General features: G+C 41.0%; 1 protein-coding gene across 1 annotated transcript in view; it reads right to left on the reverse strand.

Annotated features, from left to right (window-relative positions):
• Positions 1-17,967, reverse strand: part of NCOA3 (nuclear receptor coactivator 3) — a 656,351-nt gene that overhangs the window by 178,398 nt on the left and 459,986 nt on the right. The window contains exon 9 of the mRNA XM_053716954.1: positions 4,603-4,774. Within this exon, the coding sequence (XP_053572929.1) occupies positions 4,603-4,774 (172 nt within the window). The remainder of the gene's footprint in view (positions 1-4,602; positions 4,775-17,967) is intronic.

Consider the following 17,967-nt stretch of genomic DNA (forward strand, 5'->3'; position numbering starts at 1 on the left):
TGTCAGACATGTTTAAACAAACTAGCAATTAGACTAGCAAGCTTGGAAATACTTTTCAACTAAATTTACAAGCAATATGTAAAACGTTACTGTGCCTTTAAGAAGCACACAAAAACTGTCACAGTTGAATAACAATGAACCGGATTAGTTATAGAAACCAAATTTAGCAAAGGATTGCACTCATTAGCAATGGATGATTAACCCTTAATATCAGAAAAAAACGGATAACAATTGCAAATATAAGCGTTTTTATCACAGTCAAAGCACAGTCTCACAGGTCTGCTGTGAGTGATTACCTCCCTCAAAACTAGTTTTGAAGACCCCTGAGCTCTGTGGAGACGTCCTGGATCATGCAGGGAGAAAAAGGCAAACTGTGACTGAATTTCTGATGCGTAGTAAAAGCGCCAAAATAGGCCCCTCCCACTCACACTACAACAGTGAGGGAAGCTCAGTAAACTGTTTTAATTTAAAACAAACGACAGCCATGTGGAAAATAATGCCCAAAACAAATTTTCACCAAGTACCTCAGATAATTAAACGATTTAACATGCCAGCAAACGTTTAAAATCTAATTTATGAAATGTCATTAAAAGCCTGCTGCTAGTCGCTCACACTGCAAGTTAGGCTAAAAGTTATATGCATACAGTATTTTCCCAGTGAAGTGCCATTCCCAAGAAATACTTAAGTGTAAACATACATATCAGCCTGATACCAGTTGCTACTACTGCATTTAAGGCTGTACTTACATTATATCGGTATTAGCAGTATTTTCTCAGTCAATTCCATTCCTTAGAAAATAATATACTGCAACATACCTCTTTGCAGGTGAACCTGCCCGCTGTCCCCTGATCTGAAGTTACCTTACTCCTCAGAATGGCCGAGAACAGCAAATGGATCTTAGTTACGTCCGCTAAGATAATACACAAAAAACTCAGGTAGATTCTTCTTCAAATTCTGCCTGAGAAGAAAACAACACACTCCGGTGCCGTTTAAAATAACAAACTTTTGATTGAAGATATAAAAAACTAAGTTTAATCACCTCAGTCCTCTCACACATCCTATCTATTAGTTGGGTGCAAGAGAATGACTGGGTGTGACGTAGAGGGGAGGAGCTATATAGCAGCTCTGGGCGAAGAGTGAAAGTCTGCCCCCTACTAGATCCGTTACCGGATAGGGGGCCGTTCCTTCATGCTGTCTTAGAGGCAGCAGCAGGCTTTTAGGCCTGTTTACCTTTTTTCCAGGTCTGGATTGTTCTCCAGACCGTCTTGGATTGAGCAAAAGTTCCCTCTTGTTTAGCATTAGAGGAAGTTGATGCCGCACCTGCCTTGAAGTTTCGAAAGGTACGAAAATTAGACTGTTTGGCCCTAGATTTGGACCTGTCCTGAGGAAGGGCATGACCTTTTCCTCCAGTGATATCAGCAATAATCTCCTTCAAACCAGGCCCGAATAGGGTCTGCCCCTTGAAGGGAATGTTAAGTAGCTTAGATTTTGAAGTCACTTCAGCTGACCATGATCTAAGCCATAGCGCTCTGCGCGCCTGTATAGCAAAACCAGAATTCTTAGCCGTTAGTTTAGTCAAATGAACAATGGCATCAGAATAAAAGAATTGGCTAGCTTAAGTGCTCTAAGTTTGCCAAGTATGTCATCCAATGGAGTCGCTACCTGTAAAGCCTCTTCCAGAGACTCAAACCAGTACGCCGCAACAGCAGTGACAGGGGCAATGCATGCAAGGGGCTGTAGGATAAAACCTTGTTGAATAAATATTTTCTTAAGGTAACCTCTAATTTTTTATCCATTGGATCTAAAAAAAATAAAAAATAAATAAAAAGCACAACTGTCCTCGACAGGGATAGTAGTACGTTTTACTAGAGTAGAAACTGCTCCCTCCACCTTAGGGACTGTCTGCCATAAGTCCCGTGTGGTGGCGTCTATTGGAAATATTTTTCTAAAAATAGGAGGGGAAGAGAACGGCACACCTGGTCTATCCCATTCCTGATTAATAATTTCTGTAAACCTTTTAGGTATTTGGAAAAACATCAGTACACACCGGCACTGCAAAGTATTTATCCAGTCTACACAAATTTAAATGTAGAAATATTAGAATCAGGTATCTTTCCTGAGTCATTAACATCACCCACTGACTGAAGCTCTCCTTCCTCAGCTTCTGCATATTGTGAGGCAGTATCAGACATGGTTCTTAAAGCGTCAGTATGCTCTGCATTTTGTCTCACCCCAGAGCTATCTCGCTAACCTCTAAGTTCAGGTAGTCTGGCTAATACCGCTGACAGTGTATTATCCATGACTGCCGCCATGTCTTGTAAAGTAAACGCTATGGGCACCCTAGATGTACTTGGCGCCATTTGAGCGTGAGTCCCTTGGGCGGGAGTCAAAGGGTCTGACACGTGGGGAGAGCTAGTCGGCATAACTTTCCCCTCGTCAGATTCCTCTGGTGATAATTTTTTTAAAAACAGAATATGATCTTTATTGCATAAAATGAAATCAGTACATTTGGTACACATTCGAAGAGGGGGTTCCACCATGGCTTTTAAACATAATGAACAAGGAGTTTCTTCTATGTCAGACATGTTTATACAGACTAGCAATGAGACTAGCAAGCTTGGAAAACACTTTAAATCAAGTTAACAAGCAAATATAAAAAACGGTACTGTGCCTTTAAGAGAAACACATTTTGTTAGAATTTGAAAAACAGTGAAAAAATGCAGTAAATCAAACGAAATTTTTACAGTGTATGTAATAGGCTAGCAGAGCATTGCATCCACTTGCAAATGGATGATTAACCCCTTAGTTCAAAAAACGGATCAAAAAAACGAAATAGACTTTTTTTTTTTTTTTTTTTTAAACAGTCACAACCAACTGCCACAGCAAGCTGTGGTCCTACCTTCCCCAATAAATGACTTTGGAAAGCCTTTGAGCCCTTTAGAGATGTCCTATAGCATACAGGGGGCTCCTGAGGGAAGCTGGATGTCACAGTTTGTAATTTTAACAGCACCAACTGTAACTTTTATACTATAACAGTGGAAAGCCTCAGTAAAACTGTTTCTAGTCAAAATTTAAGCCAGCCATGTGGAAAAAACTAGGCCCCAATAAAGTTTTATCACCAATGCATATATAAAAACGATTAAGCATGCCAGCAAACGTTTATATTGCAATATCATAAGGGTATTACCCCTGGGAGTAAGCATACCACCAGTCGTTATTAAATCACTGTATTCAGGCTTAACTTACATTAATCCGGTATCAGCAGCATTTTCTAGTGTTTTCCATCTCTAGAAAAAATTATAACTGCACATACCTGATAGCAGAATAAACTGCACGCCATTCTCTCGCTGAAGTTACCTCATCTGTGTAATCCCCTCAGACATATGTGAGAATAGCAATGGATCTTAGTTACAACCTGCTAAGATCATAGAAACCTCAGGCAGATTCTTCTTCTATTTACTGCCTGAGATAAAATAGCACAACTCCGGTACTATTTAAAAATAACAAACTTTTGATTGAAGAAAATAAACTAACTATATTTAACCACTCTCTCCTACAACATCCTAGCTAGTTGAGAGTTGCAAGAGAATGACTGGCTATGACAGTTAGGGGAGGAGCTATATTACAGCTCTGCTGTGGGTGTCCTCTTGCAACTTCCTGTTGGGAATGAGAATATCCCACAAGTAATGGATGATCCGTGGACTGGATACACCTTACAAGAGAAATAAATGAACTAAATTACTAATAACGTGCAAATGGCCGAGGCGCACTTATAATCTAAATGCGCAAAAAACCAAAGTGTGCTAAAAAGACGACACTTGCACGCAAGAATGCACAAAACAGAAAAAAACACGTGCTAACTAGGCCGATGCATAGCGAAACTTTACATATGAGACGTGCAAACAAAGCCAAAGATAGCTAAAAATTGGTAATGCGCACAAAAATGAAATACAAAGCGTGGCAAGAAAATATACAAGGAAAAATGCCTGTCATAATAGCCCCCCTGACTATGATTTACAACACTAAGTGTACCTACTAATTACCTATAGGCTATATGAGTGCCAACATAAATAAACTACATACTTATCTAATAAGCACCCACTCTACTGGACTTACCTGGACTTGCAGGAAAAAACTGCTTCCAGTACATAGCCAACCTAGTGCTGTATGTGTGAATTTATAAAGTAGAATGATGATCCAAGTGGAGGAGGAAAGGGAATGGTCCCAGCAACACCTGTGACATGCCTGTGACTAACTCCCACTAGATGTAATTATGCCACTAATAAAACTCTATAAACATCCCTTTGTCCAAACAGTAGCAGTCTGAGGGGAAAATTTACCTCAAATCGGCCTGAGAACAATTCTTCCAGAACACCTCCATTCTTCACCATCCTGCTGCAGAAGCAATGATAGGACTGGTTTATCAGTGAGGTGGGAGGGTTTTTAAGGGTTCTTGGGAGTTTTAGAAATCTCTGCTTCCTCCTAGTGGCCAGGAGTGGAATTCCCAGAATTAATAGCTTGTGGACTCTCACCATCTTTATGAAAGAACTAATGTATAATAAATATGTAGTATTTGGTCTGCACATATACATTCCTACATACCTGGCTGACAAGATCAGGAATTCCAAGAGCTCTGTCTATTTCTTCAAGTCCTGTTGGGTCTGTATTACTCAGAAGTGTATGCAACTGATCTAAGAGGGCAATCTCATCTGACTGACCCTCCACAGTTGAGGGAGGGCACAACAGGTCATCTAATGAATTCCGGCCAAGCTGTCTGAGGAATAAAAAATAAATAAGTTGTGCTATTTTTACAGCAAAGGACTTCCAGGCTTTTGCAAAAATAAAACTAAAGGAGTAATTTTCCATGCATGTAATACCCTGCAGGTACAATAACACTTAATTGTGAACACATTAAACCAATAGACTTTATAAGCTTAGTAATGTGGTTATTCCATGCCTACCTCTAGTCATGGGTGTCGCAATGTTGAAATATAGCTTTCACTGCATTCCTGTTTGCTCATTTGCAGCATCTCTCCTTCAGATACCTGCAGTGAAACCTAAGTTCCAAAACAGCAGCACCCATAATTAGAGGCAGGTGCATGAAATGTATTTTGTGTTTCATGTACTTTTAAGGGGAAACCAAATTTACAGTACAATGTCCCTTTATTGAGGTTATGCTAAAACAAGAGGAAACAATGGGGGAAAATAATTAGCTTTAAAGGGGCAGGATAGATACTCCCTTTATTATCAATTCCCCATTTTTGCATAACCAGAGTTATATTAATACTTTTTCTTCTGATTACCTTGTATCTAAGCCCCCTAATCACATGGACTTTTTTATTTATTTATTATCTATTGACTTGCATTTAGTACTGTGCCCCAAGGCAGAACATGCAGTGATCTGAGATGTAATCACAGAAAATGCACCATGTCTGCAAAAAAGAACAGGACACATGCAGGAACTGGTAGTGCTTTAACTTTACAGCTCTGCTCCAGATCAGGCTATTCTATTCAAACAAAGCTTTGCTCTGGCTACACTGTATACGTTTTCCTTAACAAAGCACATCCACAGCAAAGTGCTGTTTGAAGTGAACAGTCAAATATGCAGTAGCATTGCAAAGCAGTAGTGCATTGATTGTTGACTAGCTCTCAGAGATTTTTTCAAACCCGCCCCCTAGAATTTCCCAGTCCTAAAAACATTTAATCAATTAAAGTGCCCCTATTTTGAAGAGTAATTGAATATACTCTGCATTATATTCAGAAACTTTACAATCGCTTTATCTGCAGAAAATTTTTCACAAAAAAAAATTAAATCTCATTGCAGATGGGTACTGTGTTGTGCTAACCCTTAAATAACTCCTATTTGGCCCACATGAAATAGCAGTCTCCTGTTGTGAAAGGCAAATAAAAAAACATAATTTATGTAAGAACTTACCTGATAAATTAATTTCTTTCATAATGGCAAGAGTCCATGAGCTAGTGACGTAAGGGATATACACTCCTACCAGGAGGGGGCAAAGTTTCCCAAACCTCAAAATGCCTATAAATACACCTCCCACCACACACATACTTCAGTTTAACATATTGTCAAGTAGTAAGGTGTAAAAAGGAGTAAAAAAGCATACAAAAAAGAAGAACTGGAAAATAATATTGTGCTTTTATACAAAATAATATAAACACCAAAAACAGGATGGACCTCATGGACTCTTGATATTATGAAATAAATTAATTTATTAGGTAAGTACTTACATAAATTATGTTATTTTTGGGACGGACTTCCGGTGGGCGGTACTCACGGCAAGCAGAGCGCGAATGTGTCGCGCGGACCGGGGAAAAGCTAATCCGCCAGTTCCAAGCCCTTGGCTGTTATTGGAGCCGGGCGTACGCGCCACAAGTCAGCAGGGAGCACCATTAGAGACCGGGTGCCGGTGCCGAGAAGCACACGCTGGAAGTGGCACACGAACATGAGTAACATAATTTATGTAAGAACTTACCTGATAAATTCATTTCTTTCATATTAGCAAGAGTCCATGAGCTAGTGACGTATGGGATATACATTCCTACCAGGAGGGGCAAAGTTTCCCAAACCTTAAAATGCCTATAAATACACCCCTCACCACACCCACAATTCAGTTTAACGAATAGCCAAGAAGTGGGGTGATAAGAAAAAAGTGCGAAAGCATATAAAATAAGGAATTGGAATAATTGTGCTTTATACAAAAAAATCATAACCACCACAAAAAAGGGCGGGCCTCATGGACTCTTGCTAATATGAAAGAAATGAATTTATCAGGTAAGTTCTTACATAAATTATGTTTTCTTTCATGTAATTAGCAAGAGTCCATGAGCTAGTGACGTATGGGATAATGACTACCCAAGATGTGGATCTTTCCACACAAGAGTCACTAGAGAGGGAGGGATAAAATAAAGACAGCCAATTCCTGCTGAAAATAATCCACACCCAAAATAAAGTTTAATGAAAAACATAAGCAGAAGATTCAAACTGAAACCACTGCCAAAAGTACTTTTCTACCAAAAACTGCTTCAGAAGAAGAAAACACATCAAAATGGTAGAATTTAGAAAAAGTATGGAAAGAGGACCAAGTTGCTGCTTTGCAAATCTGATCAATCGAAGCTTCATTCCTAAACGCCCAGGAAGTATAAACTGACCTAGTAGAATGAACTGTAATCCTTAGAGGCGGAGTTTTACCCGACTCGACATAAGCATGATGAAATAAAGATTTCAACCAAGATGCCAAAGAAATGGCAGAAGCTTTCTGGCCTTTTCTAGAACCGGAAAAGATGACAAATAATACAAAGCTCTAACAGCATCCAAAGAATGCAATGATTTCTCCTAGAATGCATAGGATTAGGACATAATGAAGGAACCACAATTTCTCTACTAAGGTTGTTAGAATTCACAACCTTAGGTAAAAAATTCAAAAGAAGTTCGCAGCACCGCCTCATCCTGATGAAAAATCAGAAAAGGAGACTCACAAGAAAGAGCAGATAATTCAGAGACTCTTCTGGCAGAAGAGATGGCCAAAAGAAACAAAACTTTCCAAGAAAGTAATATAACGACCAAAATGCATGGGTTCAAAAGGAGGAGCTTGAAAAGCCCCCAGAACCAAATTCAAACTCCAAGGAGGAGAAATTGACTTAATGACAGGTTTTATACGAACCAAAGCTTGTACAAAACAATGAAATATCAGGAAGATTAGCAATCCTTCTGTGAAAAAGAACAGAAAGAGCAGAGATTTGTCCTTTCAAGGAACTTGCGGACAAACCTTTATCTAAACCATCCTGAAGAAACTGAAAAATTCTCGGTATTCAAAAAGAATGCCAAGAAAAAATGATGAGAAAGACACTAAGAAATATAAGTCTTCCAGACTCTATAATATATCTCACTAGATACAGATTTACGAGCCTGTCACATAGTATTAAACACAGAGTCAGAGAAACCTTCTTTGACCAAGAATCAAGCGTTCAAACTCTATACTTTAAAATTTAAGGATTTGAGATCCTGATGGAAAAAAAGGACCTTGCGACAGAAAGTCTGGTCTTAACGGAAGAGTCCACAGCTGGCAAGAGGCCATCCGGACAAGATCCGCATACCAAAACCTGTGAGGCCATGCTGGAGCTACCAGCAGGACAAACGAGCATTCCTTAGAATCTTGGAGAATACTCTTGGAAGAAGAACTAGAGGCGGAAAGATATAGGCAGGATGATACTTCCAAGGAAGTGATAATGCACCCACTGCCCCCGCCCGAGGATCCCAGGATCTGGACAGATACCAGGGAAATTTCTTGTTTAGATGAGAAGCCATCAGATCTATTTCTGGGAGTTCCCACATTTGAACAATCTGAAGAAATACCTCTGGGTGAAGAGACCATTCGCCCGGATGCAACGTTTGGCGACTGAGATAATCCGCTTCCCAATTGTCTATACCTGGGATATGAACCGCAGAGATTAGACAGGAGCTGGATTCCGCCCAAACCAAAATTCGAGATACTTCTTTCATAGCCAGAGGACTGTGAGTCCCTCCTTGATGATTGATGTATGCCACAGCTGTGACATTGTCTATCTGAAAACAAATGAACAACTCTCTCTTCAGAAGAGGCCAAGACTGAAGAGCTCTGAAAATTGCACGGAGGTCAAAAATATTGATCGGTAATCTCACCTCCTGAGATTCCCAAACCCCTTGTGCCGTCAGAGACCCCCACACAGCTCCCCAACCTGTAAGACTTGCATCTGTTGAGATTATAGTCCAGGTCGGAAGAACAAAGAAGCCCCCTGAATTAAACGATGGTGAACTGTCCACCATGTCAGAGAGTGTCGTATAATCGGTTTAAAGATATTAATTGAGATATCTTTGTGTAATCCCTGCACCACTGGTTCAGCATACAGAGCTGAAGAGGTCGCATGTGAAAATGAGCAAAGGAGATCGCATCCGATGCGGCAGTCCTAAGACCTAAAATTTCCCATGCATAAGGCTACCAATGGGAATGATTGTGACTGAAGGTTTTGACAAGCTGATATCAATGTTAAACTTCTCTTATCTGACAAGGACAGAGTCATAGACACTGAATCTATCTGGAAACCTAAAAAGGTTACCCTTGTCTGAGGAAACAATGAACTGATTGGTAAATTGATCCTCCAACCATGATCTTGAAGAAACAACACAAGTCGATTCGTATGAGATTCTGCGAAAATGTGAAGACTGAGCAAGTACCAAGATATCGTCCAAAAAAGGAAATACCAAAACCCTGTTCTCTGATTACAGACAGAAGGGCACCGAGAACCTTTGAAAAAAATTCTTGGAGCTGACGCTAGGCCAAACGGTAGAGCCACAAAACTGGTAATGCTTGTCTAAAAAGAGAATCTCAGAAACTAAAAGTGATCTGGATGAATCGGAATATGCAGATATGCATCCTGTAAGTCTATTGTAGACATATAATGCCCTTGCTAAACAAAAGGCAGGATAGTCCTACAGTTACCATCTTGAATGTTGGTATCCTTACATAACGATTCAATATAGATAGATCCGGAACTGGTCTGAAGGAATTGACCTTCTTTGGTACAATGAAGAGATAGAATAAAACCCCAGCCCCTGTTCCAGAACTGGAACTGGCATAATTACTCCAGCCAACTCTAGATCTGAAACACATTTCAGAAATGCTGAGCCTTTGCTGTGTTTACTGGGACACGGGAAAGAAAAAAATCTCTTTGCAGGAGGCCTTAACTTGAAGCCAATTCTGTACCTTAAAAGAAAACGTAAACTGCCCCATACCAGCTGAGCTGGAATGAGGTCCGCACCTTCATGGGTATTTAGGAGCTGGCTACAGATTTCTATAAGGCTTGGATATATTCCAAACTGGAAATGGTTTCCAAACTGATACCGCTCCTGAGGATGAAGGATCAGGCTTTTGTTCCTTGTTGTGAGGAAAGGAACGAAAATGATTATTAGACCTAAATTTACCTTAGATTTTTTTATCCTTTGGTAAAAAAGTTCCCTTCCCTCCAGTAACAGTTGAGATAATAGAATCCAACTGAAAATTGAATAATTTATTACCCTGGAAAGAAAGGGAAAGCAAAGTTGACTTAGAAGACATATCAGCATTCCAAGTTTTAAGCCATAAAGCTTTTCTAGCTAAAATAGCTAGAGACATATACCTGACATCAACTCTAATGATATCAAAAGATGGTATCACAAATAAAATTATTAGCATGTTATAGAATAATAATAATGCTATAAAATTATGATCTGTTACTTGTTGCGCTAAAGCTTCTAACCAAAAATTTGAAGCTGCAGCAACATCCGCTAAAAATATAGCAGGTCTAAGAAGATTACCTGAACATAAGTAAGCTTTTCTTAGAAAGGATTCAATCTTCCTATCTAAAGGATCCTTAAATGAAGTACTATCTGCCATAGGAATAGTAGTACGTTTAGCAGGAGTAGAGACAGCCCCATTAACCTTAGAGATTTTGTCCCAAAACTCTAATCTGTCAGATGGCACAGGATATAATTGCTTAAACGTTTAGAAGGAGTAAATGAATTACCCAAATTATTCCATTCGCTGGAAATTACTTCAGAAATAGCATCAGGGAGAGAAAACACTTCTGGAATAACTACAGGAGATTAAAAAACCTTATTTAAACGTTTACATTTAGTATCAAGAGGACCAGAATCCTCTATTTCTAATGCAATTAATACTTCTTTAAGTAAAGAACGAATAAATTCCATCTTGAACAATATAAAGATTTATCAGCATCAACCTCTGAGACAGAAACCTCTGAACCAGAAGAACCATTATCAGTATCAGAATGATGATGTTCATTTAAAAATTCAACTGAAAAAAGAGAAGTTTTAAAAGACTTTTATGTATACTAGAAGGAGAAATAACAGACATAGCCTTCTTAATGGATTTAAAAAATAAAATCTCTTATGTTATCAGGAACACTCTGAAAATTAGATGTTGACGGAACAGCAACAGGTAATGTAACAGTACTAAAGGAAATTTTATCTGCATTAATAAGTTTGACATGACATGCAATACAAACAACAGCTGGAGAAACAGATACCAAAAGTTTATAGCAGATACACTTAGCTTGGTAGCTCCAGCACTGGGCAGTGATTTTCCTGAAGTATCTTCTGACTCAGTTGCAACGTGGAACATCTTGCAATATGTAAAAGAAAAAAACAACATATAAAGCAAAATTGATCAAATTCCTTAAATGACAGTTTCAGGAATGGGAAAAAAATGCCAGTGAACAAGCTTCTAGCAACCAGAAGCAATAAATAATGAGACTTAAATAATGTGGAGACAAAAATGACGCCCATATTTTTTAGCGCCAAAAAAGACGCCCACATTATTTGGAGCCTAAATGCTTTCGGCGCCAAAAATGACGCCACATCCGGAACGCCGACATTTTTGACGCAAAAAAACGTCAAAAAAATGACGCAACTTCTGGCGACACGTATGACGCCGGAAACAGAAAAAAAATTTTGCGCCAAAAAAGTCGGCGCCAAGAATGACGCAATAAAAACAGAATTTATGTTTACCTGATAAATTACTTTCTCCAACGGTGTGTCCGGTCCACGGCGTCATCCTTACTTGTGGGATATTCTCTTCCCCAACAGGAAATGGCAAAGAGCCCAGCAAAGCTGGTCACATGATCCCTCCTAGGCTCCGCCTACCCCAGTCATTCGACCGACGTTAAGGAGGAATATTTGCATAGGAGAAACCATATGGTACCGTGGTGACTGTAGTTAAAGAAAAAAAAATTATCAGACCTGATTAAAAAAACCAGGGCGGGCCGTGGACCGGACACACCGTTGGAGAAAGTAATTTATCAGGTAAACATAAATTCTGTTTTCTCCAACATAGGTGTGTCCGGTCCACGGCGTCATCCTTACTTGTGGGAACCAATACCAAAGCTTTAGGACACGGATGAAGGGAGGGAGCAAATCAGGTCACCTAAATGGAAGGCACCACGGCTTGCAAAACCTTTCTCCCAAAAATAGCCTCAGAAGAAGCAAAAGTATCAAACTTGTAAAATTTGGTAAAAGTGTGCAGTGAAGACCAAGTCGCTGCCCTACATATCTGATCAACAGAAGCCTCGTTCTTGAAGGCCCATGTGGAAGCCACAGCCCTAGTGGAATGAGCCGTGATTCTTTCGGGAGGCTGCCGTCCGGCAGTCTCGTAAGCCAATCTGATGATGCTTTTAATCCAAAAAGAGAGAGAGGTAGAAGTTGCTTTTTGACCTCTCCTTTTACCGGAATAAACAACAAACAAGGAAGATGTTTGTCTAAAATCCTTTGTAGCATCTAAATAGAATTTTAGAGCGCGAACAACATCGAGATTGTGCAACAAACGTTCCTTCTTTGACACTGGTTTCGGACACAGAGAAGGTACGATAATCTCCTGGTTAATGTTTTTGTTAGAAACAACTTTTGGAAGAAAACCAGGTTTAGTACGTAAAACCACCTTATCTGCATGGAACACCAGATAAGGAGGAGAACACTGCAGAGCAGATAATTCTGAAACTCTTCTAGCAGAAGAAATCGCAACTAAAAACAAAACTTTCCAAGATAATAACTTAATATCAACGGAATGTAAGGGTTCAAACGGAACCCCCTGAAGAACTGAAAGAACTAAGTTGAGACTCCAAGGAGGAGTCAAAGGTTTGTAAACAGGCTTAATTCTAACCAGAGCCTGAACAAAGGCTTGAACATCTGGCACAGCTGCCAGCTTTTTGTGAAGTAACACAGACAAGGCAGAAATCTGTCCCTTCAGGGAACTAGCAGATAATCCTTTTTCCAATCCTTCTTGAAGGAAGGATAGAATCTTAGGAATCTTAACCTTGTCCCAAGGGAATCCTTTAGATTCACACCAACAGATATATTTTTTCCAAATTTTGTGGTAAATCTTTCTAGTTACAGGCTTTCTGGCCTGAACAAGAGTATCGATAACAGAATCTGAGAACCCTCGCTTCGATAAGATCAAGCGTTCAATCTCCAAGCAGTCAGCTGGAGTGAAACCAGATTCGGATGTTCGAACGGACCCTGAACAAGAAGGTCTCGTCTCAAAGGTAGCTTCCAAGGTGGAGCCGATGACATATTCACCAGATCTGCATACCAAGTCCTGCGTGGCCACGCAGGAGCTATCAAGATCACCAACGCCCTCTCCTGATTGATCCTGGCTACCAGCCTGGGGATGAGAGGAAACGGCGGGAACACATAAGCTAGTTTGAAGGTCCAAGGTGCTACTAGTGCATCCACTAGAGCCGCCTTGGGATCCCTGGATCTGGACCCGTAGCAAGGAACTTTGAAGTTCTGACGAGAGGCCATCAGATCCATGTCTGGAATGCCCCACAGCTGAGTGACTTGGGCAAAGATTTCCGGATGGAGTTCCCACTCCCCCGGATGCAATGTCTGACGACTCAGAAAATCCGCTTCCCAATTTTCCACTCCTGGGATGTGGATAGCAGACAGGTGGCAGGAGTGAGACTCCGCCCATAGAATGATTTTGGTCACTTCTTCCATCGCTAGGGAACTCCTTGTTCCCCCCTGATGGTTGATGTACGCAACAGTTGTCATGTTGTCTGATTGAAACCGTATGAACTTGGCCCTCGCTAGCTGAGGCCAAGCCTTGAGAGCATTGAATATCGCTCTCAGTTCCAGAATATTTATCGGTAGAAGAGATTCTTCCCGAGACCAAAGACCCTGAGCTTTCAGGGATCCCCAGACCGCGCCCCAGCCCATCAGACTGGCGTCGGTCGTGACGATGACCCACTCCGGTCTGCGGAATGTCATCCCTTGTGACAGGTTGTCCAGGGACAGCCACCAACGGAGTGAGTCTCTGGTCCTCTGATTTACTTGTATCCTCGGAGACAAGTCTGTATAGTCCCCATTCCACTGACTGAGCATGCACAGTTGTAATGGTCTTAGATGAATGCGCGCAAAAGGAACTATGTCCATTGCCGCTACCATCAAACCGATCACTTCCATGCACTGCGCTATGGAAGGAAGAGGAACGGAATGAAGTATCCGACAAGAGTCTAGAAGTTTTGTTTTTCTGGCCTCTGTCAGAAAAATCCTCATTTCTAAGGAGTCTATTATTGTTCCCAAGAAGGGAACCCTTGTTGACGGAGATAGAGAACTCTTTTCCACGTTCACTTTCCATCCGTGAGATCTGAGAAAGGCCAGGACAATGTCCGTGTGAGCCTTTGCTTGAGGAAGGGACGACGCTTGAATCAGAATGTCGTCCAAGTAAGGTACTACAGCAATGCCCCTTGGTCTTAGCACAGCTAGAAGGGACCCTAGTACCTTTGTGAAAGTCCTTGGAGCAGTGGCTAATCCGAAAAGGAAGCGCCACGAACTGGTAATGCTTGTCCAGGAATGCGAACCTTAGGAACCGATGATGTTCCTTGTGGATAGGAATATGTAGATACGCATCCTTTAAATCCACCGTGGTCATGAATTGACCTTCCTGGATGGAAGGAAGAATAGTTCGAATGGTTTCCATCTTGAACGATGGAACCTTGAGAAACTTGTTTAAGATCTTGAGATCTAAGATTGGTCTGAACGTTCCCTCTTTTTTGGGAACTATGAACAGATTGGAGTAGAACCCCATCCCTTGTTCTCTTAATGGAACAGGATGAATCACTCCCATTTTTAACAGGTCTTCTACACAATGTAAGAATGCCTGTCTTTTTATGTGGTCTGAAGACAACTGAGACCTGTGGAACCTCCCCCTTGGGGGAAGCCCCTTGAATTCCAGAAGATAACCTTGGGAGACTATATCTAGCGCCCAAGGATCCAGAACATCTCTTGCCCAAGCCTGAGCGAAGAGAGAGAGTCTGCCCCCCACCAGATCCGGTCCCGGATCGGGGGCCAACATTTCATGCTGTCTTGGTAGCAGTGGCAGGTTTCTTGGCCTGCTTTCCCTTGTTCCAGCCTTGCATTGGTCTCCAAGCTGGCTTGGCTTGAGAAGTATTACCCTCTTGCTTAGAGGACGTAGCACTTTGGGCTGGTCCGTTTCTACGAAAGGGACGAAAATTAGGTTTATTTTTTGCCTTGAAAGGCCGATCCTGAGGAAGGGCGTGGCCCTTACCCCCAGTGATATCAGAGATAATCTCTTTCAAGTCAGGGCCAAACAGCGTTTTCCCCTTGAAAGGAATGTTAAGTAGCTTGTTCTTGGAAGACGCATCAGCTGACCAAGATTTCAACCAAAGCGCTCTGCGCGCCACAATAGCAAACCCTGAATTCTTAGCCGCTAACCTAGCCAATTGCAAAGTGGCGTCTAGGGTGAAAGAATTAGCCAATTTGAGAGCATTGATTCTGTCCATAATCTCCTCATAAGGGGGAGAATCACTATCGACCGCCTTTATCAGCTCATCGAACCAGAAACATGCGGCTGTAGCTACAGGGACAATGCATGAAATAGGTTGTAGAAGGTAACCCTGCTGAACAAACATCTTTTTAAGTAAACCTTCTAATTTTTTATCCATAGGATCTTTGAAAGCACAACTATCCTCTATGGGTATAGTGGTGCGTTTGTTTAAAGTGGAAACCGCTCCCTCGACCTTGGGGACTGTCTGCCATAAGTCCTTTCTGGGGTCGACCATAGGAAACAATTTTTTAAATATGGGGGGAGGGACGAAAGGAATACCGGGCCTTTCCCATTCTTTATTAACAATGTCCGCCACCCGCTTGGGTATAGGAAAAGCTTCTGGGAGTCCCGGGACCTCTAGGAACTTGTCCATTTTACATAGTTTCTCTGGGATGACCAACTTGTCACAATCATCCAGAGTGGATAATACCTCCTTGAGCAGAATGCGGAGATGTTCCAACTTAAATTTAAACGTAATCACATCAGGTTCAGCTTGTTGAGAAATGTTCCCTAAATCAGTAATTTCTCCCTCAGACAAAACCTCCCTGGCCCCATCAGACTGGGTTAGGGGCCCTTCAGAACCATTATTATCAGCGTCGTCATGCTCTTCAGTATCTAAAACAGAGCAGTCACGCTTACGCTGATAAGTGTTCATTTTGGCTAAAATGTTTTTGACAGAATTATCCATTACAGCCGTTAATTGTTGCATAGTAAGGAGTATTGGCGCGCTAGATGTACTAGGGGCCTCCTGAGTGGGCAAGACTCGTGTAGACGAAGGAGGGAATGATGCAGTACCATGCTTACTCCCCTCACTTGAGGAATCATCTTGGGCATCATTGTCATTGTCACATAAATCACATTTATTTAAATGAATAGGAATTCTGGCTTCCCCACATTCAGAACACAGTCTATCTGGTAGTTCAGACATGTTAAACAGGCATAAACTTGATAACAAAGTACAAAAAACGTTTTAAAATAAAACCGTTACTGTCACTTTAAATTTTAAACTGAACACACTTTATTACTGCAATTGCGAAAAAACATGAAGGAATTGTTCAAAATTCACCAAATTTTCACCACAGTGTCTTAAAGCCTTAAAAGTATTGCACACCAAATTTGGAAGCTTTAACCCTTAAAATAACGGAACCGGAGCCGTTTTTAACTTTAACCCCTTTACAGTCCCTGGTATCTGCTTTGCTGAGACCCAACCAAGCCCAAAGGGGAATACGATACCAAATGACGCCTTCAGAAAGTCTTTTCTAAGTATCAGAGCTCCTCTCACATGCGACTGCATGTCATGCCTCTCAAAAACAAGTGCGCAACACCGGCGCGAAAATGAGGCTCTGCCTATGATTTGGGAAAGCCCCTAAATAATAAGGAGTCTAAAACAGTGCCTGCCGATATTATTATATCAAAATACCCAGATAAAATGATTCCTCAAGGCTAAATATGTGTTAATAATGAATCGATTTAGCCCAGAAAAAGTCTACAGTCTTAATAAGCCCTTGTGAAGCCCTTATTTACGATCTTTATAAACATGGCTTACCGGATCCCATAGGGAAAATGACAGCTTCCAGCATTACATCGTCTTGTTAGAATGTGTCATACCTCAAGCAGCAAGAGACTGCTCACTGTTCCCCCAACTGAAGTTAATTGCTCTCAACAGTCCTGTGTGGAACAGCCATGGATTTTAGTGACGGTTGCTAAAATCATTTTCCTCATACAAACAGAAATCTTCATCTCTTTTCTGTTTCTGAGTAAATAGTACATACCAGCACTATTTTAAAATAAACTCTTGATTGAATAATAAAAACTACAGTTAAACACTAAAAAACTCTAAGCCATCTCCGTGGAGATGTTGCCTGTACAACGGCAAAGAGAATGACTGGGGTAGGCGGAGCCTAGGAGGGATCATGTGACCAGCTTTGCTGGGCTCTTTGCCATTTCCTGTTGGGGAAGAGAATATCCCACAAGTAAGGATGACGCCGTGGACCGGACACACCTATGTTGGAGAAATGAAGCATTTTCTGCCCCCGTGAGCCTAACAGCCCACAGGGAAAAAGTCAAATTTTTTTAAGGTAAGAAAAAATGATTGAAACAAATGCATTTATCCCAAGTATGAAACTGACTGTCTGAAAATAAGGAATGTTGAACATCCTGAGTCAAGGCAAATAAATGTTTGAATACATATATTTAGAACTTTATAAAAAAAGTGCCTAACCATAGCTTAGAGTGTCACAGAAAAACATAATTTATGCTTACCTGATAAATTCCTTTCTTCTGTTGTGTGATCAGTCCACGGGTCATCATTACTTCTGGGATATTATCTGCTCCCCTACAGGAAGTGCAAGAGGATTCACCCAGCAGAGTTGCTATATAGCTCCTCCCCTCTACGTCACCTCCAGTCATTCGACCAAAGACCAACGAGAAAGGAGAAGCCAAGGGTGTAGTGGTGACTGAATTATAATTTAAAAAATATGTACCTGCCTTAAAAAACAGGGCGGGCCGTGGACTGATCACACAACAGAAGAAAGGAATTTATCAGGTAAGCATAAATTATGTTTTCTTCTGT

This window comes from Bombina bombina, chromosome 1, assembly GCF_027579735.1.
Source record: "Bombina bombina isolate aBomBom1 chromosome 1, aBomBom1.pri, whole genome shotgun sequence".
Classification (NCBI taxonomy): Eukaryota; Metazoa; Chordata; class Amphibia; order Anura; family Bombinatoridae; genus Bombina; species Bombina bombina.